This window comes from Scyliorhinus canicula, chromosome 11, assembly GCF_902713615.1.
Source record: "Scyliorhinus canicula chromosome 11, sScyCan1.1, whole genome shotgun sequence".
NCBI lineage: Eukaryota > Metazoa > Chordata > Chondrichthyes > Carcharhiniformes > Scyliorhinidae > Scyliorhinus > Scyliorhinus canicula.
This window is the reverse complement of record NC_052156.1, coordinates 4327858-4350482: the sequence shown is the minus strand read 5'-3', so window position 1 is coordinate 4350482 and position 22625 is coordinate 4327858. Positions and strand designations below refer to the sequence as shown.

At 54.5% G+C, this 22625-nt stretch overlaps 2 protein-coding genes across 2 annotated transcripts in view; one reads left to right on the top strand and one right to left on the bottom strand.

The window, feature by feature from the left end:
- Window positions 1-13875, top strand: part of LOC119973652 — a 24304-nt gene extending 10429 nt beyond the window's left edge. The window contains exons 4-7 of the mRNA XM_038812036.1: window positions 437-522; window positions 1349-1576; window positions 7771-7853; window positions 13153-13875. Of these exons, the coding sequence (XP_038667964.1) occupies window positions 437-522; window positions 1349-1576; window positions 7771-7853; window positions 13153-13348 (593 nt within the window). The 3' untranslated portion in view covers window positions 13349-13875. The remainder of the gene's footprint in view (window positions 1-436; window positions 523-1348; window positions 1577-7770; window positions 7854-13152) is intronic.
- LOC119973632 (keratin-associated protein 4-12-like) lies at window positions 13575-22625 on the bottom strand (the record flags this gene model as incomplete). Its single annotated transcript, XM_038812013.1, has 3 exons — window positions 13575-13660; window positions 22142-22192; window positions 22529-22625. Coding segments are annotated over 3 exons (234 nt in total), but the record flags the coding sequence as incomplete, so codon positions are not given.

The window sequence follows — 22625 nt, the reverse complement described above, 5'->3', positions numbered from 1 at the left end:
TCCACTCTGTCTATGCCCCTCATAATTTTGTAGACCTCTATCAGGTCGTCCCTCAACCTCGGTCGTTCCAGTGAGAACAAACCGAGTTTATTCAACCTCTCCTCATAGCTAATGCTCTCCATACCAGGCAACGTCCTGGTAAATCTCTTCTGCACCCTCTCTAAAGCCTCCACATCCTTCTGGTAGTGTGGCGACCAGAATTGAATACTATACTCCAAGTGTGGCTAAAGTTTTCCAACTAAGGTTCTGTACAGCTGCAACATGACTTGCCAATTCTTATACTCAATGCCCCGGCCAATGGAGGCAAGCATGCCGTATGCCTTCTTGACTACCTTCTCCACCTGTGTGGCCCCTTTCAGTGACCCGTGGACCTGTAAACCTAGATCTCTCTGACTGTCAATACTGGTCTTCTCACCTCTGCCTTTTGCTCACTCAGGGCAGGTGACCGCTGAAGATCTGTGGCGAACCATCAGAGAAGATTCCAGAAGGCAGTGGTCTCTGGCTTACCCACAACTCCCACAGGTAAATTAACGATATAGGAATGAGAAAAGAGCCCATCCAACCAGCTTCTTCGCCAAACCCGTCACAATCCACTTCATCGGGGAATCTCCCCAACTGTACCCGTGCTCTCCTATGAGAACCAAGACGATATCAGGAGGCTATTGAACAACGTGGGCATCATTGCCATGCCTGATCCTCCCTCACTGGGCAATGATTGGAAAAGAGGGTGGTCTTTGATGCCCTCCCTCCTGGTGTGTTTGGGGGTGGTTGGGCATTTGATTAGGTGGGAGGGTGGGGGAACTTGCGCATTGCCACCTCTGCCCCAACTTAAGCCAATGACGGGGAGGCTCCACTGCCAGTAGAGGCCCTTCGTGGAGAATTAATGCCTAATTTAGGGCCTTTTCTCAATGCGCTGTTATCCTCAGGGAATAGACCCTTATAGGGTTGCTAGTGGGATCCCAGGGGGGTCCCAGGTTCAAAGACACTCAGTGCCTGATTGAGGGACCTGCCTATAATCAGGAAGGGAGGGGCAAGGGGGTCTGCAGAGAGCCTTCCATTGCGACTGACACCCCTGCCCCCACCCCCTTCTTAATAACAATGACTATAATTAAATATGCAGCAAATACAGCAGATTAACTATTATCTTCACCTCCCCCCCACCCCACATAAACTCACCCCACCCTCCACACACACATAAGGCAGACAAACACAGAGAGGTGTAAAATAATAAGTGAAGTAAAAAGAAATCATTATCAGAGCTCATTCCTGGCTGGGGGGTCTACGGCTGAATTGAGGAACAATTTATTGATCTTTAACTAACGCTCCTGTTGCTTTACTCTGGTGTCAGGGGGCAGGCCAAGGCAAGTGGAACGGAACAAGGGTTGTGAAACACCCGTGGCCCGGGGTCAGCAGAATCCGTGGGGCTGTGGAGGTACAGCAGGAACAAGCCTCTGCGATGCTCAGTGCCAATCCGCTGCATGACCTAAACGACAGTGCGGGGCAGGAGGGACCAGGGAGATTCCTGGCACCAGGAATCATCACCATTCCGACAGGTCGCCATGGCAACAACAGTGAGGTACAGTTTGGGACTTGGAAAGGGTCGGGGTTGGGGATGTGTGGGATGGCGAGGGGGGGGGCTGGTTGTAAGTAATTAACAATGAGGGGCAGGGCTAAATTAAATCAACTTATTTGATTAAACTAAAATAGATTGCACGACGGTGTGCTGAATGTATAATATAAATCCACACTGTATATCACTGTGTCCCTGTGGGCTCCGTCTGTGAGCCGTTGCGTGTCTCTGCCCAGAGGGGGAGATGAGGAGCTTGTACAGGGCTCCACCCTAGGCTCCGCCTATGGCTCCGCCCATGGCTCCACCCACAACCAGAAGTATAAAGTGCTGCAACCTTGTGAGTCTGCCCTCAGTTCAGCTGGTCGCAGGCAGGATCAGTTGTAAGTCGATGATTAAAGCCACAGTTTACTTCTACTCGTGTCCTTGAGTGAATTGATGGTCACATCAAGATTGCACGATGGTGTCAGCCAGATCTCAATCTGAACACTTTCTCCCTCTCTCAAGCCTCCAAGTCCAGAAGGTACCGAGGGAGCGCTGCACCGTCAGAGGGTCAGTACTGAGGGAGTGCCGCACTGTCAGAGGGTCAGTACTGAGGGAGTGCTGCACTGTCAGAGGGTCAGTACTGAGGGAGTGCCGCACTGTCAGAGGGTCAGTACTGAGGGAGTGCTGCACTGTCGGAAGGTCAGTACTGAGGGAGTGCTGCACCGTCAGAGGGTCAGTACTGAGGGAGTGCCGCACTGTCAGAGGGTCAGTACTGAGGGAGTGCTGCACTGTCAGAGGGTCAGTACTGAGGGAGTGCCACACTGTCAGAGGGTCAGTACTGAGGGAATGCCGCACTGTCAGAGGGTCAGTACTGAGGGAGTGCCGCACTGTCAGAGGGTCAGTACTGAGGGAGTGCCGCACTGTCAGAGGGTCAGTACTGAGGGAGTGCTGCACTGTCAGAGGGTCAGTACTGAGGGAGTGCCGCACTGTCAGAGGGTGAGTACTGAGGAAGTGCTGCACTGTCAGAGGGTCAGTACTGAGGGAGTGTTGCACTGTCAGAGGGTCAGTACTGAGGGAGCTCCGTACTGTCAGAGGGTCAGTACTGAGGGAGCGCCGCACTGTCAGAGGGTCTGTACTGAGGGAGTGCTGCACTGTCAGAGGGTCAGTACTGAGGGAGCGCCGCACTGTCAGAGGGTCTGTACTGAGGGAGAGCTGCACTGTCAGAGGGTCAGTACTGAGGGAGTGCCGCACTGTCAGAGGGTCAGTACTGAGGGAGTGCCGTACTGCCAGAGGGTCAGTACTGAGGGAGTGCCGCACTGTCAGAGGGTGAGTACTGAGGGAGTGCTGCACTGTCAGAGGGTCAGTACTGAGGGAGTGTTGCACTGTCAGAGGGTCAGTACTGAGGGAGTGCTGCACTGTCAGAGGGTCAGTACTGAGGGAGTGCCGCACTGTCAGAGGGTCAGTACTGAGGGAGTGCTGCACTGTCAGAGGGTCAGTACTGAGGGAGTGCTGCACTGTGGGAGGGTCGGTACTGAGGGAGTGCTGCACTGTCAGAGGGTCAGTGCTGAGGGAGTGCTGCATTGTCAGAGGGTCAGTACTGAGGGAGCGCCGCATTGTCAGAGAGTCAGTACTGAGCGAGTGCTGCACTGTCAGAGGGTCAGTACTGAGGGAGTGCCGCACTATCAGAGGGTCAGTACTGAGGGAGTGCTGCACTGTCAGAGGGTCAGTACTGAGGGAGTGCTGCAATGTCAGAGGGTCAGTACTGAGGGAGTGCCGCACTGTCAGAGAGTCAGTACTGAGGGAGTGCCGCACTGTCAGAGGGTCAGTACTGAGGGAATGCTGCACTGTGAGAGGGTCAGTACTGAGGGAGTGCTGCACTGTCTGAGGGTCAGGACTGAGGGAGTGCCGCACTGTGGGAGGGTCAGTACTGAGGGAGTGCCGCACTGTCAGAGGGTCAGTACTGAGGGAGTGCTGCACTGTCAGAGGGTCAGTACTGAGGGAGTGCTGCACTGTCAGAGGGTCAGTACTGAGGGAGTGCCGGCACTGTCAGAGGGTCAGTACTGAGGGAGTGCCGCACTGTCAGAGGGTCAGAACTGAGGGAGTGCTGCACTGTCAGAGGGTCAGTACTGAGGGAGTGCTGCACTGTCAGAGGGTCAGTACTGAGGGAGTGCTGCACTGTCAGAGGGTCAGTACTGAGGGAGTGCTGCACTGTCAGAGGGTCAGTACTGAGAGTGTGCCGCACTGTCAGAGGGTCAGTACTGAGGGAGTGCTGCACTGTCAGAGGGTCGGTACTGAGGGAGTGCCGCACTGTGGGAGGGTCAGTACTGAGGGAGTGCCGCACTGTCAGAGGGTCAGTACTGAGGGAGTGCTGCACTGTCAGAGGGTCAGTACTGAGGAAGTGCTGCACTGTCAGAGCGTCACTACTGAGGGAGTGCCGCACTGTCAGAGGGTCAGTACTGAGGGAGTGCTGCACTGTCAGAGGGTCACTACTGAGGGAGTGCCGCACTGTCAGAGGGTCAGTACTGAGGGAGTGCTGCACTGTCAGAGGGTCAGTACTGAGGGAGTGCCGCACTGTCAGAGGGTCGGTACTGAGGGAGTGCTGCAGTGTCAGAGGGTCAGTACTGAGGGAGTGCCGCACTGTCAGAGGAATATGCCTCAGACAGTACAACTGTCCTTCAGTGATGCTTTAGACTGAGCTGCACTCGGATTGTATTCTGCTGGATTCTCACTTGGGATCCTGCCACCTTCCTTAATCAGGACCAGGATGTGACTGCGATGCACCTTCCTGCTCGTCTGGGTACAGTCTCATATTAACACAGTGATTGTGTCATCAGCATCGCTCCCACCCTGAAATCTAAACCCTTTCTGTGATTCAATGACTTCGAATGATGCAGCTGAGAAGGATATCAATCTGCCCATCATGGCTGTGCTGGCATGTTGGTCGAGGTGTGGGTCCAGGCTGAGGGGCCTCAGATATGTGGATAGGTTGGAGAAGCTGGGAATGTTCTTATTTCAGGAGGTGTCCAAAATGATGAAGGATCTGGATAGAGGAGATCGAGAGAAGTGTTCCCATTTGTCGAACTTTGGCTGAGGGCCGTGGACACAGATTTAAGGTGATTGGTTACAATGTCCACATGATCGGCCATGATCTCATTGAATGGCGGAGCAGGCTCGAGGGGCCAGACGGCCTACTCCTGCTCCTAGTTCTGATGTTCTTATGAGGGGAAATATGTCCTCCGGTGAGGGATAAAGATGTGGAATGCAGTGCCTGAGCATGTGACCGGGGCAGGTTCACTCGCGGCTCGAAGACAATTGGGCAACAATCTGGAAAAAAAACAATTACTGGCCTAAGGGTAATGGTCAGGGAGGTGGGACTAAATGAGTTGCTCTTGAAGTGAAGCCAACATGGAGACAATGGGCTGAATGGCCTCAGTCAGTGCTGTTACCATTCCATGATTCTATTCTATAAAATTCCTTTTGAAAGCTACAATTGAATTTGAAAATACCCCTCTGACCCCCTGGGGCGGTTATCTCGAATTGTAACCTGCACACTCCCTGTTTATTCAGTTAGTTTAAACTAAGTGGCTTGTGGCATACTGGGTAGTTTCCCGGCTTCTGAGCCGGAAGCTCCGGATTCCAATCCCAGCCCAGGGATGGCCAAGGGAAGGCCCAATCATAACCTTGCCAAACAGGTTAAGTGTTAACCTCCAAATCCCTCCAAACGCGGCAATGGGCGATGGGAAGAGTGGGGAAGATTTCTGGTCAGTCACGCTCGATGTGGGGTGGGGAACCTCAAACTATCAGCCCCTGGCGACCCGGTGCGGGAATAACTAGCTATGGAAACAGACAATTGTCTGCCTTAGTGCATCACTCGATGCGGACGGGGAAATAGTAAAAAATGTGTTAAAGTTCAATAAAATTAGGTGTAGCGATTGAGCAAATGCGACTTTTGCTTAAAAAACTGGCGGGATTTTCTGATCCTGAGGCTAAGTGTTGGCGCAGTCGGCAACACCGTCGTGTTTCTCAATGGCGTCAACACGGCCTCAGGGTCAGCAATCTGACCCACACAGGGGGCCAGCACGGCATTGGAACGGTTCACACCGCTCCAGCTGCTAATCCCGGCGTAAACTGGGCGCCGCGGTATCCACGCATGCACAGTGGGACCGGCGCCAACGCGCGCATGCACAGTGGGACCGGCGCCAACGCGCGCATGCACAGTGGGACCGGCGCCAACGCGCGCATGCACAGTGGGACCGGCGCCAACGCGCGCATGCACAGTGGGACCGGCGCCAACGCGCGCATGCACAGTGGGACCCGGCGCCAACGCGCGCATGCACAGTGGGACCGGCGCCAACGCGCGCATGCACAGTGGGACCAGCGCCAACGCGCGCATGCACAGTGGGACCGGCGCCAACGCGCGCATGCACAGTGGGACCGGCGCCAACGCGCGCATGCACAGTGGGACCGGCGCCAACGCGCGCATGCGCAGTGGGACCGGCGCCAATGCGCGCATGCACAGTGGGACCGGCGCCAATGCGCGCATGCACAGTGGGACCGGCGCCAATGCGCGCATGCACAGTGGGACCGGCGCCAATGCGCGCATGCACAGTGCGACCGGCGCCAATGCGCGCATGCGCAGTGGGAACGGCGCCAACGCGCGCATGCACAGTGGGACCGGCGCCAATGCGCGCATGCACAGTGGGACCGGCGCCAACGCGCGCATGCACAGTGGGACCGGCGCCAATGCGCGCATGCACAGTGGGACCGGCGCCAATGCGCGCATGCGCAGTGGGAACGGCGCCAACGCGCGCATGCACAGTGGGACCGGCGCCAATGCGCGCATGCACAGTGGGACCGGCGCCAACGCGCGCATGCGCAGTGGGACCGGCGCCAACGCGCGCATGCACAGTGGGACCGGCGCCAACGCGCGCATGCGCAGTGGGACCGGCGCCAACGCGCGCATGCACAGTGGGACCGGCGCCAATGCGCGCATGCACAGTGGGACCGGCGCCAACGTGCGCATGCACAGTGGGACCGGCGCCAATGTGCGCATGCACAGTGGGACCGGCGCCAATGCGCGCATGCACAGTGGGACCGGCGCCAATGTGCGCATGCACAGTGGGACCGGCGCCAATGCGCGCATGCACAGTGGCTCCCTTCTCCGTGCCGGCCCCGACGCAACAGGGCGCAGGGCGACAGCGGCCGGCGCGGAAGAAAGAAGGCCACCAGCCAGAGAGGCCGGCCCGCCGATTGGCCACATCGGAGGCCCCCCCCCGGGTCGGACCTCCCCCCCCCACTCACCCCCCCCCCACTCACCCCCCCCCCCCACTCACCCCCCCCCCCCACACACCCCCCCCCGACCCTTCCACGCCAAGTTCCCGCCGGCTGAGACAGGTGTGGACGGCGCCAAAGAACAAAGAACAAAGAAAGGTACAGCACAGGAACAGGCCCTTCGGCCCTCCAAGCCCATGCCGACTATGCTGCCCGACTAAGCTACACTTTTCTACACTTCCTGGGTCCGTATCCCTCTATTCCCATCCTATTCTATAGGGTTCTATAGGCACCGGCACTATTCCCATCCTATTCTATAGGGTTCTATAGGCACCGGCACTATTCCCGTCCTATTCTATAGGGTTCTATAGGCACCGGCACTATTCCCATCCTATTCTATAGGGTTCTATAGGCACCGGCACTATTCCCATCCTATTCTATAGGGTTCTATAGGCACCGGCACTATTCCCATCCTATTCTATAGGGTTCTATAGGCGCCGGCAGGTCGCCTGTAAGTTACGAAGGCCGCTCGGCCCATCCCGAGCCGAGAATCGCCGAGGGGGTGTCCTGTAGAGCGGCCCCAACCGGCACTGCGCCAACCACGCCAGCACCAGCGGCGCCGATTCTCCGCTCTGCGGCGAATTGTGTCCTGGCGTCGGGGTGGCGTGGCACGATTTGCGCCAGTCGCGGTGTTCTCCGGCCCAGCCCCGGGCTGAGAGAATCCCCACCCACCATTGTTTCTGATCCCGTGGAGATATTGACGTGCTTTGTCGAAGCTGTGCTAATGTCTATTGGGATGGAAGGAAAGACATTGGAGTCATCTTCAGACAGAGAGACGGGACATCTTCGCAGCCAGCAACATGTGGGAAATGCTTTACACTTTAGATTGGCAATGTATCATACAATGCAATCCCTTAGTTCACTGACATATCCTCCTTCACCCCCAGGAATTCCAGGCGGCACCGAAATGTGAAAAGGGGACACGGACATCGACTCCACGTGGGATGCAATGGGATGGAAAAAACTATCGGTATGAAATGGGAAAAAGTCCCATGACAGAGATTTTGAAATGTTGTCAACCTTAGAATGTACAATGAGCGAGGAAAAGCTCCCAGACCCGAGTGAATTAAATCATTTTCAGTCGGTGCTCTACCTGTCCTGGGAGTGTTTGATGGAGACAGTGCAGAGGGAGCTTTACTCTGTCTCTTACCCCGTGCTGTACCTGTCCTGGGAGTGTTTGATGGGGACAGTGTAGAGGGAGCTTTACTCTGTATCTAACCCCGTGCTGTACCTGTCCTGGGAGTGTTTGATGCGGACAGTGTAGAGGGAGCTTTACTCTGTATCTAACCCCGTGCTGTACCTGTCCTGGGAGTGTTTGATGGGGACAGTGTAGAGGGAGCTTTACTCTGTATCTAACCCCGTGCTGTACCTGTCCTGGGAGTGTTTGATGGGGACAGTGTAGAGGGAGATTTACTCTGTATCTAACCCCGTGCTGTACCTGCCCTCGGAGTGTTTGATGGGGACAGTGTAGAGGGAGCTTTACTCTGTCTCTAACCCCGTGCTGTACCTGCCCTGGGAGTGTTTGATGGGGAAAGTGTGGAGGGAGCTTTACTCTGTATCTAACCCCGTGCTGTACCTGCCCTGGGAGTGTTTGATGGGGACAGTGTAGAGGGAGCTTTACTCTGTATCTAACCCCGTGCCGTACCTGTCCTGGGAGTGTTTGATGGGGACAGTGTAGAGGGAGCTTTACTCTGTATCTAACCCCGTGCTGTACCTGTCCTGGGAGTGTTTGATGGGGACAGTGTAGAGGGAGCGTTACTCTGTATCTAACCCCGTGCTGTATCTGTCCTGGGAGTGTTTGATGGGGACAGTGTAGAGGGAGCTTTACTCTGTATCTGATCCCGTGCTGCATCTGGGAGTGTTTGATGGAGACAGTGGAGAGGGAGCTTTACTCTGTATCTAATCCCGTGCCGTACCTGTCCTGGGAGTGTTTGATGGGGACAGTGTAGAGGGAGCTTTACTCTGTATCTAACCCCGTGCTGTACCTGCCCTCGGAGTGTTTGATGGGGACAGTGTAGAGGGAGCTTTACTCTGTCTCTAACCCCGTGCTGTACCTGCCCTGGGAGTGTTTGATGGGGAAAGTGTGGAGGGAGCTTTACTCTGTATCTAACCCCGTGCTGTACCTGTCCTGGGAGTGTTTGATGGGGACAGTGTAGAGGGAGCTTTACTCTGTATCTAACCCCGTGCCGTACCTGTCCTGGGAGTGTTTGATGGGGACAGTGTAGAGGGAGCTTTACTCTGTATCTAACCCCGTGCTGTACCTGTCCTGGGAGTGTTTGATGGGGACAGTGTAGAGGGAGCGTTACTCTGTATCTAACCCCGTGCTGTATCCTGTCCTGGGAGTGTTTGATGGGGACAGTGTAGAGGGAGCATTTACTCTGTATCTAATCCCGTGCTGTACCTCCTGGGAGTGTTTGATGGAGACAGTGGAGAGGGAGCTTTACTCTGTATCTAACCCCGTGCTGTACCTGTCCTGGGAGTGTTTGATGGGGACAGTGTAGAGGGAGCTTTACTCTGTATCTAACCCGTGCTGTACCTGTCCTGGGAGTGTTTCATGGGGACAGTGTAGAGGGAGCTTTACTCTGTATCTAACCCCGTGCCGTACCTGTCCTGGGAGTGTTTGATGGGGACAGTGTAGAGGGAGCTTTACTCTGTATCTAACCCCGTGCTGTACCTGTCCTGGGAGTGTTTGATGGGGACAGTGTAGAGGGAGCTTTACTCTGTATCTAACCCCGTGCTGTACCTGTCCTGGGAGTGTTTGATGGGGACAGTGTAGAGGGAGCTTTACTCTGTATCTAACCCCGTGCTGTCACCTGTCCTGGGAGTGTTTGATGGGGACAGTGTAGAGGGAGCTTTACTCTGTATCTAACCCCGTGCTGTACCTGTCCTGGGAGTGTTTGATGGGGACAGTGTAGAGGGAGCTTTACTCTGTATCTAACCCCGTGCTGTACCTGTCCCTGGGAGTGTTTGATGGGGACAGTGTGGAGGGAGCTTTACTCTGTATCTAACCCCGTGCTGCTACACTGTCCCTGGGAGTGTTTGATGGGGACAGTGTAGAGGGAGCTTTACTCTGTATCTAACCCCGTGCTGTACCTGTCCTGGGAGTGTTTGATGGGGACAGTGTAGAGGGAGCTTTACTCTGTATCTAACCCCGTGCTGTACCTGTCCTGGGAGTGTTTGATGGAGACAGTGTAGAGGGAGCTTTACTCTGTATCTAATCCCGTGCTGTACCTGTCCTGGGAGTAGTTTGATGGGGACAGTGTAGAGGGAGCTTTACTCTGTATCTAACCCCGTGCTGTACCTGTCCTGGGAGTGTTTGATGGGGACAGTGTAGAGGGAGCTTTACTCTGTATCTAACCCTGTGCTGTACCTGTCCTGGGAGTGTTTGATGGGGACAGTTTAGAGGGAGCTTTACTCTGTATCTAACCCCGTGCTGTACCTGTCCTGGGAGTGTTTGATGGGGACAGTGTAGAGGGAGCTTTACTCTGTATCTAACCCCGTGCTGTACCTGTCCTGGGAATGTTTGATGGGGACCGTGTAGAGGGAGCTTTACTCTGTATCTAACCCAGTGCTGTACTTGTCCTGGGAGTGTATGATGGGGACAGAGTAGAGGAACCTTTACTCTGTATCTAACCCCGTGCCTGTACCTGTCCTGGGAGTGTTTGATGGGGACAGGGTAGAGGGAGCTTTACTCTGTATCTAACCCCGTGCTGTACCTGTCCTGGGAGTGTTTGATGGGGACAGTGTAGAGGGAGCTTTACTCTGTATCTAACCCCGTGCTGTACCTGTCCTGGGAGTGTTTGATGGGGACAGTGTAGAGGGAGCTTTACTCTGTATCTAACCCCGTGCTGTACCTGTCCTGGGAGTGTTTGATGGGACAGTGTAGAGGCAGCTTTACTCTGTATCTAACCCCGTGCTGTACCTGTCTGGGAGTGTTTGATGGGGACAGTGTAGAGGAGCTTTACTCTGTATCTAACCCCGTGCTGTACCTGTCCTGGGAGTGTTTGATGGGGACAGTGTAGAGGGAGCTTTACTCTGTATCTAACCCCGTGCTGTACCTGTCCTGGGAGTGTTTGATGGGGACAGTGTAGAGGAAGCTTTACTCTGTATCTAACCCCTGTGCTGTACCTGTCCTGGGAGTGTTTGATGGGGACAGTGTAGAGGGAGCTTTACTCTGTATCTAACCCCGTGCTGTACCTGTCCTGGGAGTGTTTGATGGGGACAGTGTAGAGGGAGCTTTACTCTGTATCTAACCCGTGCTGTACCTGTCCTGGGAGTGTTTGATGGGGACAGTGTAGAGGGAGCTTTACTCTGTATCTAACCCCGTGCTGTACCTGTCCTGGGAGTGTTTGATGGGGACAGTGTAGAGGGAGCTTTACTCTGTATCTAACCCCGTGCTGTACCTGTCCTGGGAGTGTTTGATGGGGACAGTGTAGAGGGAGCTTTACTCTGTATCTAACCCTGTGCTGTACCTGTCCTGGGAGTTTTTGATGGGGACAGTGTAGAGGGAGCTTTACCCTGTATCTAACCCTGTGCTGTACCTATCCTGGGAGTTTTTGATGGGGACAGTGTAGAGGGAGCTTTACTCTGTATCTAACCCCGTGCTGTACCTGTCCTGGGAGTGTTTGATTGGGACAGTGTAGAGGGAGCTTTACTCTGTATCTAACCCCGTGCTGTATCTGTCCTGGGAGTGTTTGATGGGGACAGTGTAGAGGGAGCTTTACTCTGTATCTAACCCCGTGCTGTATCTGGGAGTGTTTGATGGAGACAGTGGAGAGGGAGCTTTACTCTGTATCTAATCCCGTGCTGGACCTGTCCTGGGAGTATTTAATGGGGACAGTGTAGAGGGAGCTTTACTCTGTATCTAACCCCGTGCTGTACCTGTCCTGGGAGTGTTTGATGGGGACAGTGTAGAGGGAGCTTTACTCTGTATCTAACCCCGTGCTGTACCTGTCCTGGGAGTGTTTGATGGGGACAGTGTAGAGGGAGCTTTACTCTGTATCTAACCCCTGTGCTGTACCTGTCCTGGGAGGTTTTGATGGGGACAGTGTAGAGGGAGCTTTACTCTGTATCTAACCCTGTGCTGTACCTGTCCTGGGAGTGTTTGATGGGGACAGTGTAGAGGGAGCTTTACTCTGTATCTAACCCCGTGCTGTACCTGTCCTGGGAGTGTTTGATGGGGACAGTGTAGAGGGAGCTTTACTCTGTATCTAACCCCGTGCTGTACCTGTCCTGGGAGTGTTGATGGGGACAGTGTAGAGGGAGCTTTACTCTGTATCTAACCCCGTGCTGTACCTGTCCTGGGAGTGTTTGATGGGGACAGTGTAGAGGGAGCTTTACTCTGTATCTAACCCAGTGCTGTACCTGTCCTGGGAGTGTTTGATGGGGACAGTGTAGAGGGAGCTTTACTCTGTATCTAACCCCGTGCTGTACCTGTCCTGGGAGTGTTTGATGGGGACAGTGTAGAGGGAGCTTTACTCTGTATCTAACCCCGTGCTGTACCTGTCCTGGGAGTGTTTGATGGGGACAGTGTAGAGGGAGCTTTACTCTGTATCTAACCCTGTGCTGTACCTGTCCTGGGAGTGTTTGATGGGGACAGTGTAGAGGGAGCTTTACTCTGTATCTAACCCCGTGCTGTACCTGTCCTGGGAGTGTTTGATGGGGACAGTGTAGAGGGAGCTTTACTCTGTATCTAACCCCGTGCTGTACCTGTCCTGGGAGTGTTTGATGGGGACAGTGTAGCGGTGAGCTTTACTCTGTATCTAACCCGTGCTGTACCTGTCCTGGGAGTGTTTGATGGGGACAGTGCAGAGGGAGCTTTACTCTGTATCTAACCCCGTGCTGTACCTGTCCTGGGAGTGTTTGATGGGGACAGTGTAGAGGGAGCTTTACTCTGTATCTAACCCCATGCCGTACCTGTCCTGGGAGTGTTTGATGGGGACCGTGTAGAGGGAGCTTTACTCTGTATCTAACCCAGTGCTGTACTTGTCCAGGGAGTATATGATGGGGACAGTGTAGAGGGAGCATTACTCTGTATCTAACCCCTTGCTGTACCTGTACTGGGAGTGTTCGATGCGGACAGTGTAGGGGGAGCTTTACTCTGTATCTAACTCCGTGCTGTCCCTGTCCTGGGAGTGTTTGATGGGGACAGTGTAGAGGGAGCTTTACTCTGTGTCTAACCCCATGCTGTCCCTTACCTGGGAGTGTTAGTTGGGAAATGTTTCTTGCTCATCTCCTGACCGTTTTCCCTGCAATCTTCTCTTCCCTAGTTTCCTAGTGGACTCAGATATTTCCACTGTTCAACCTTCGGCTTGGTGGAGACCCTTGAAAAGGAGAGATGTTCGGAACTCCAACCAGACTGGTCGACACAATTTCCAGCTCACTGCGTCCACACAGGAAGCTCCGAGACACAAGCAGCCTCAATTCAAATCCATCCCCTTAAAAACAATCGGTGTTGGCCCTTAGGCACTGCCTGGCACAGCATTACTGGAGATGGTCAACGACAAGATCTCATGTCCCAAGTACAGTTTCAACAGGAACACGATGAATCTCAGACGGAGTATGAATATCAGTGATTGTGGTGTAGAGATTCCATTTCAGCCACCCTCAAACGCCTTTAAGTTGCTGTGTTACATTTAGGTTGCAAATTGCTGCTAAAAGGCATTTGCATCAACCCCCCTCCTTGATCAGATTAGACCAGAAGCACTTCTGTATTGTCTCTAATGTGTTCCTTGATGGATTTGCCGACAGCAAGCTGGTGGGGTTTTATTGATTCAGCTGAAAATTAGTTTGACAGCCCCAAAGTCAGAGCTTCGAATCCGACTGTGAATTCCTCAGCCTCTCCCCAACCTGGTTTGGAATCTCCGAACAGAAAGAAAGCTGCATGGGACAGTCCAGTTGTTATTTCTTCATTTAAACAGCTGCCTGACATGGGGCGGGCACCTGCCTGTGTGTCCCAGAGGGTGAGCACAGCTGAACAGCATTCGCAAACCCAGCAGAGTCTGTGGCCTGAGGGTGCTGCCAGTGTTGTCAGCACAGCTACCGTCATGGCCACGGCCTGGGCTCTGACCCCACGCACTCCCCAGTAAATTGGCTGCCATGTTTCAGTGCTGGGGTTTCGTTGCACATCCTGGTCTGATCAGAGTCACCCAGCCCAGTGAACGCCCTGTTGTTTCCGGCCTCTTCACAGCTCCGGCATGAAGCTGGTTTCTCCAACCAGACACGCTATTCCCTCCAGTTTAACCGTCCGGTGCTGCGCAGTGGCTCAAATCAAAAAGAGAGAGTTTGGGTTTCTGTTTTGTTCGAGAGCTTGCATTTCTATAGCACCTTTCACAACCTCACTGGGTTCCTTTACAACCAATGACGTAGTGTAGTCGATTGCGCTGATTCCAATGTAGCAGGCATGTTCCGCACAGCACGATCCCACAAATGGGATGAATGAAAGGTCACGTGGTTTTGGTTTGTCGGGGAATAAAAATTGGCTGGGGTAGAATTCCCCAGCTCTCCTTCAAAGCAATGGCTGTTGTTTCTTTTCTGTCCGTTCCCTCACTCCCAAACGTAGGGGGGATCTTATAGAAACATTTAAAATTATGAAGGGAATAGATAGGATAGATGCGGGCAGGTTGTTTCCACTGGCGGGTGACAGCAGAACTAGGGGGCATAGCCTCAAAATAAGGGGAAGTAGATTTAGGACTGAGTTTAGGAGGAACTTCTTCACCCAAAGGGTTGTGAATCTATGGAATTCCTTGCCCAGTGAAGCAGTTGAGGCTCCTTCATTACATGTTTTTAAGGTAAAGATAGATAGTTTTTTGAAGAATAAAGGGATTAAGGGTTATGGTGTTCGGGCCGGAAAGTGGAGCTGAGTCCACAAAAGATCAGCCATGATCTAATTGAATGGCGGAGCAGGCTCGAGGGGCCAGATGGCCTACTCCTGCTCCTAGTTCTTATGTAACCCTCAGGAGGCAGTCTGGGATTGGAACCTTGGCTTCACATTGGATCCTGAGGTGAGCGGCCAACTTTGGCCCCATGTCATGACTTAATTCGCCCAATCCAACCTCTGCAACATCGCTCGACTTTGCCCCGTCTCAGCTGATCCCCTGTGGACACCCTCGCCCCCGCCTTCCTCGCCTCTGGACTCGATTATTCTAACCCATGCCTGTGTGAACTCTCACATTCTGCTCCCTCTGAACTTCAGGTCATCCAAAACTCTGCCGTCCATGTGTCAACTCGCAGTCAGTCCCATCAGAATAATAATAGTCATTATTGTCACAAGTAGGCTGACATTAACACTGCAATGAAGTTACTGTGAAAAGCCCCTAGTCGCCACATTCCGGCGCCTGTTCGGGTACACAGAGGGAGAATTAGGGAAATTACCTAACAGCACGTCTTTCGGGACTTGTGGGAGGAAACCGGAGCACCCGGAGGAAACCCACGCAGACACGGGGAGAACATGCAGACTCCGCACAGACAGTGACCCAAGCCGGGAATCGAACCTGGACCCTGGAGCTGTGAAGCAACAGTGCTAACCACTGCATTACTGTGCTGCCCATTCACCCCATAGCCCCTTCTCTCACTGATCCACATTGATCCACAGTTCAGCAATGTCTTGATTTAAAAATTCTCATCCACGTTTTCAAATTCCTCCTTGGCCTCTCGACTCCCTGTATCTGTAACCTCCTCCACCCAGATATCGGAACTGAGCTCATTCGCGCCGGCGGAGGAATTCCCACGTGTTCATTCCGTCACTGCTGGCTCCACCTGTGCAGGTCCAAAGTTCAGGAATTCCCTCCTGAAACCTCTCTGCCTCTAACGACCCTTGCCGCCATCAAAACAATTCCTAAAACCACCTCACCGGACATGGTCGGGACCCTTCGCCCGGCAGCCGGCCAATGGGAAATCCATGGGCGTGGGTGCGTTGCCGGCAAAGTGGAGGATCCCGTCAACGGCGAATCCAGAACCATATCTCCGTATGTGGCCCATGGTTATACCGTGTTGTATTATAATCCTGTGAAACACTTCGGGATTTTTAATTATGTAAAGACACAATGTCAATATAAATATATAAATAAATATTAATGAATACAAATACAATAGACATATACATCCAAATATAAATATAACTATAAGGGGCGGATTCCCTGTCCCCCTGCTGGGATGGAGACTCCCCGGAGAGGCGGCGTGGGCGATGGGCCGAGCGGTCGTCGTTTCCTGGCCATTCCAGTCGGCGTGAAATGTACATGGTCCATCACGGCGGGACCTGGCTGGTAGGCCGGCTAGGTGAGTCCTCAGGGGGGCGTGGGAGGGATGTGGATTTGGATTAGTTTATTGTCACGTGTACCGAGGTACAGTGAAAAGTATTTTTCTGCGAGCAGCTCAACAGATCATTCAGTACATGGGAAGGAAAGGAAATAAAAGAAAATACATAATAGGGCAACACAAGGTATACAATGTAACTACATAACACCGGCATCGGGTGAAGCATACAGGGTGTAGTGTTAATGAGGTCAGTCAATAAGAGGGCCGTTTAGGAGTCTGGTGACAGTGGGGGAAGAAGCTGTTTTTGAATCTGTTCGTGCGTGTTCTCAGACTTCTGTATCTCCTGCCCGATGGAAGAAGTTGGAAGAGTGAGTAAGCCGGGTGGGAGGGGTCTTTGATTATGCTGCCCGCTTTCCCCCGGCAGCGGGAGGTGTAGATGGAGTCAATGGATGGGAGGCAGGTTCGTGTGATGGACTGGGCGGTATTCACGACTCTCTGAAGTTCCTTGCGGTCCTGGGCCGATCAGTTGCCATACCAGGCTGTGATGCAGCACGATAGGATGCTTTCTATGGTGCATCTGCAAAAGTTGGTAAGGGTTAATGTGGACATGCCGAATTTCCTTAGTTTCCTGAGGAAGTATAGGCGCTGTTGTGCTTTCTTGGTGATAGCATCGACGTGAGTGGACCAGGACAGATTTTTGGAGATGTGCACCCCTAGGAATTTGAAACTGCTAACCATCTCCACCTCGGCCCCGTTGATGCTGACAGGGGTGTGTACAGATCCGGCCCTGGGGAGGACCCCAACGGTGGCCTGGCCTGTGATCTGCTGGCGGGCCTGTGCCGTGGGGGCACTCTTTCCCTCTGCACCGGCCTCTGTGGAGTTCCGCCATGGCCGATGCGGAGGGGAACCCCCCCTGCGCATGCGCAGGAACATGCCGGCCGGTCTGCGCATGCGCAGGAACATGCCGGCCGGTCTGCGCATGCGCAGGAACATGCCGGCCGGTCTGCGCATGCGCAGGAACATGCCGGCCGGTCTGCGCATGCGTGGAACAACGCTGGCAGTTCTGCGCATGGGCCAAATTGCGCCGGCACTTCGGAGCCGGCCGAGCCGCAGGAATCGCGGAGGATTCCGCACCATTTGGTCGGCCTGACGCCGGAGTGGTTTGCCATCCGGCCAGTTGTGGGAGAATCCCGGTCAAGGAGATTTTGTCCTCCAGCTGACAGAACAAATGCACCCTCAGTTTAGCAACACCACCAACCGTGCGGCGCTCCCTCAGTACTGACCCTCTGACAGTGCGGCACTCCCTCAGTACAGACCCTCTGACAGTGCAGCACTCCCTCAGTACTGTCCCTCTGACAGTGCGGCGCTCCCTCAGTACTGACCCTCTGACAGTGCGGCGCTCCCTCAGTACTGACCCTCTGACAGTGCAGCACTCCCTCAGTACTGATCCTCTGACAGTGTGGCACTCCCTCAGTACTGACCCTCTGACAGTGCAGCATTCCCTCAGTACTGACCCTCTGACAGTGCGGCGCTCCCTCAGTACTGACCCTCTGACAGTGCGGCACTCCCTCAGTACTGACCCTCTGACAGTGCAGCACTCCCTCAGTACTGACCCTCTGACAGTGCAGCACTCCCTCAGTACTGACCATCTGACAGTGCAGCACTCCCTCAGTACTGACCCTCTGACAGAGCGGCACTCCCTCAGTACTGACCCTCTGACAGTGCAGCACTCCCTCAGTACTGACCCTCTGACAGTGCAGCACTCCCTCAGTACTGATCCTCTGACAGTGCAGCATTCCCTCAGTACTGACCCTCTGACAGTGCAGCATTCCCTCAGTACTGACCCTCTGACAGTGCGGCGCTCCCTCAGTACTGACCCTCTGACAGTGCAGCACTCCCTCAGTACTGACCCTCTGACAGTGCAGCACTCCCTCAGTACTGACCCTCTGACAGTGCAGCACTCCCTCAGTACTGACCCTCTGACAGTGCAGCATTCCCTCAGTACTGACCCTCTGACAGTGCAGCACTCCCTCAGCACTGACCCTCTGACAGTGCGGCACTCCCTCAGTACTGACCCTCTGACAGTGCAGGACTCCCTCAGTACTGACCCTCTGACAGTGCAGCACTCCCTCAGTACTGACCCTCTGACAGTGCGGCACTCCCTCAGTACTGACCCTCTGACAGTGCAGCATTCCCTCAGTACTGACCCTCTGACAGTGCAGCACTCCCTCAGTACTGACCCTCTGACAGTGCGGCACTCCCTCAGTACTGACCCTCTGACAGTGCAGGACTCCCTCAGTACTGACCCTCTGACAGTGCAGCACTCCCTCAGTACTGACCCTCTGACAGTGCAGCACTCCCTCAGTACTGACCCTCTGTCAGTGCAGCACTCCCTCAGGACTGACCCTCTGACAGTGCAGCATTCCCTCAGTACTGACCCTCTGACAGTGCAGCACTCCCTCAGTACTGACCCTCTGACAGTGCAGCACTCCCTCAGTACTGACCCTCTGACAGTGCAGCACTCCCTCAGTACTGACCCTCTGACAGTGCGGCACTCCCTCAGTACTGACCCTCTGACAGTGCGGCACTCCCTCAGTACTGACCCTCTGACAGTGCGGCACTCCCTCAGTACTGACCCTCTGACAGTGCAGCGCTCCCTCAGTACTGATCCTCTGACAGATCAGCACTCCCTCAGTACTGACCCTCTGACAGTGCAGCACTCCCTCAGTACTGACCCTCTGACAGTGCAGCACTCCCTCAGTACTGACCCTCTGACAGTGCGGCACTCCCTCAGTACTGACCCTCTGACAGTGCAGCACTCCCTCATTACTGACCCTCGGACAGTGCGGCACTCCCTCAGTACTGACCCTCTGACAGTGCGGCACTCCCTCAGTACTGACCCTCTGACAGTGCAGCACTCCCTCATTACTGACCCTCGGACAGTGCGGCACTCCCTCAGTACTGATCCCCTGACAGTGCAGCACTCCCTCAATACTGACCCCCTGACAGTGCAGCACTCACTCAGTACTGACCCTCTGACAGTGCAGCACTCCCTCAGTACTGACCCTCTGACAGTGCAGCACTCCCTCAGTACTGACCCTCTGACAGTGCGGCACTCCCTCAGTACTGACCCTCTGACAGTGCAGCACTCCCTCAGTACTGACCCTCTGACAGTGCAGCACTCCCTCAGTACTGACCCTCTGACAGTGCGGGGCACCCTCAGTACTGACCCTCTGACAGTGCAGCACTCCCTCAGTACTGACCCTCTGACAGTGCGGGGCTCCCTCAGTACTGACCCTCTGACAGTGCAGCACTCCCTCAGTACTGACCCTCTGACAGTGCAGCACTCCCTCAGTACTGACCCTCTGACAGTGCGGCACTACCTCAGTACTGACCCTCTGACAGTGCAGCACTCCCTCAGTACTGACCCTCTGACAGTGCAGCACTCCCTCAGTACTGACCCTCTGACAGTGCAGCACTCCCTCAGTACTGACCCTCTGACAGTGCAGCACTCCCTCAGTACTGACCCTCTGACAGTCCGGCACTCCCTCAGTACTGACCCTCTGACAGTGCAGCACTCCCTCAGTACTGACCCTCTGACAGTGCGGCACTCCCTCAGTACTGACCCTCTGACAGTGCGGCACTCCCTCAGTACTGACCCTCTGACAGTGCGGCACTCCCTCAGTACTGACCCTCTGACAGTGCAGCACTCCCTCAGTACTGACCCTCTGACAGTGCGGCACTCCCTCAGTACTGACCCTCTGACAGTGCGGCACTCCCTCAGTCCTGACCCTCTGACAGTGCGGCACTCCCTCAGTACTGACCCTCTGACAGTGCGGCACTCCCTCAGTACTGACCCTCTGACAGTGCAGCACTCCCTCAGTACTGACCCTCTGACAGTGCGGTACTCCCTCAGTACTGACCCTCTGACAGTGCGGCACTCCCTCAGCACTGACGCTCTGACAGTGCGGCACTCCCTCAGTACTGACCCTCTGACAGTGCGGCACTCCCTCAGTACTGACCCGCTGACAATGCAGCACTCCCTCAGTACTGACCCTCTGACAGTGCGGCACTCCCTCAGCACTGACCCTCTGACAGTGCGGCGCTCCCTCAGTACTGACCCTCTGACAGTGCGGCGCTCCCTCAGTGCTGACTCTTGGAATATGTGGCTTGATTTTGCGCCCAGATCTCTGGACAAGTTCTCCCATTCGTGGCCTCGTGTTCAGCTTTCAGTAATCAAGTTTTCTATCTGTTCTGTTTGCGAAGGGGAGGACAGGCGTTCAGCTGGCGATCATCGCAATAATCAGCGCGTGGAACCTGGAGGTCTGCTCCTGAACAACACCTCGAGGAGTGAGGGGGGGGGGGAAACAATGAGGGTAACCTGGCATGAGGATTGTCTGGGAGGAAGGTGTCATAATATATACCAGTACATCATGGTGCAGACACACACTGATGGACACACACAGGGACCAATCAACATGTACAAACACCGCAGCCAATCACCAGTTAGAACACACACACTATAAAGGCAGAGGGCACCACGGTTCCCGCTCTTTCTGGGTGCTGCCTCTCAGTGTAACAAGAACTCATCCAGCCCAGCACAGACTCTCACCACGTGCTGAGAGATTCAACTGGTTCGGAGAGGCACAGTTCTCTAGTTTAAACTAACATCGTTTAAACCCGAAGTTCTCGTATGTCGATTAGTTAATAGTTAGTTAATAAAATAGAGTAGAACCTTTCTCAGCGTTGGTGGTATATGTTCACCTCGCAAGCCTACACTATCCAACACTTCAGAAGGGTCTTTGCCCTTAAAAGCACACTGCTGACCTCCAGTTAAGTGTCCTCTGCGTTTCATGGCAGCCTGGTTGTGGTATCAGTAAGCAGACTGTAACTTGAAGCTGGGGACTCAGTAACTGAAATAAAAATAACTGGAGGCAATCACACTGGACTCTGCTTTGTGATGTCGGGGAAACCAGCCTGTGAGCAGCCCGGTAAAAATCCCCCAAATCACCAAAAGGTATTTCAACTTTTCATCTTTTTGGAAAGAAAAGATTATTTTGGACTCAATGATTTGATATTCCTGCGTAGTTTGGATTATGTTTCAAACCCTGCTGTGCAATAGACGCTGAGGAAAGATTCATGTTAGACTATTTACAGAACTGTTTATTTAATTTTAGGGGGCACAAACCTGCATTCATATAGCGCCATACACCACCTCACAGCATGCCAGTGCGCTTCCCGTGAACTCCTGTCTGCAGGTCACTCGTCCAGGCCTCCCGGAGACCTCCTCCGTCCACCTGAGGGGGCAGGTTAGGCCTCAGTGCGTCGCCTGCTAAAGACGCTGCCTCTGGTTAGCGGTAAAGTCTCGGGGGTCGGACCACATCCCAGGATCCCATGTACAGGAGGAGGGTGTACAGGAGGGTGTACAGGAGGGTGTACAGGAGGAGGGTGTACAGGAGGAGGGTGTACAGGAGGGTGTACAGGAGGGGCATGTACAGGAGGGTGTACAGGAGGGTGTACAGGAGGAGGGTTTACAGGAGGGTGTACAGGGGGAGAGTGTACAGGAGGGGCATGTACAGGAGGGTGTACAGGAGGAGGGTGTACAGGGGGAGGGTGTACAGGAGGGTGTACAGGAGAGGTGTACAGGAGGAGGGTGTACAGGAGGGTGTACAGGAGGGTGTACAGGAGGAGGGTGTACAGGAGGAGGGTGTACAGGAGGGTGTACAGGAGGAGGGTGTACAGGAGGGTGTACAGGAGGGTGTACAGGAGGGTGTACAGGAGGAGGGTGTACAGGAGGGTGTACAGGGGGTGTACAGGAGGAGGGTGTACAGGAGGGTGTACAGGAGGGTGTACAGGAGGGTGTACAGGAGGGTGTACAGGAGGATGTACAGGAGGAGGATGTACAGGAGGAGAGTGTACAGGAGGAGGGTGTACAGGGGGAGGGTGTACAGGAGGGTGTACATGGGGAGGGTGTACAGGAGGGGCGTGTACAGGAGGGTGTACAGGAGGAGGGTGTACAGGAGGAGGGTGTACAGGAGGAGGGTGTACAGGAGGAGGGTGTACAGGAGGGGCGTGTACAGGAGGGTGTACAGGAGGGTGTACAGGAGGAGGGTGTACAGGAGGAGGATGTACAGGTGGGTGTACAGGAGGGTGTACAGGAGGGTGTACAGGAGGGTGTACAGGAGGAGGGTGTACAGGAGGGTGTACAGGAGGAGGGTGTACAGGAGGAGGGTGTACAGGAGGGGCGTGTACAGGAGGAGGGTGTACAGGAGGGGCGTGTACAGGAGGAGGATGTACAGGTGGGTGTACAGGAGGGTGTACAGGAGGGTGTACAGGAGGGGCGTGTACAGGAGGAGGGTGTACAGGAGGGTGTACAGGAGGAGGGTGTACAGGAGGAGGGTGTACAGGAGGGGCGTGTACAGGAGGAGGGTGTACAGGAGGGGCGTGTACAGGAGGAGGATGTACAGGAGGAGGGTGTACAGGAGGG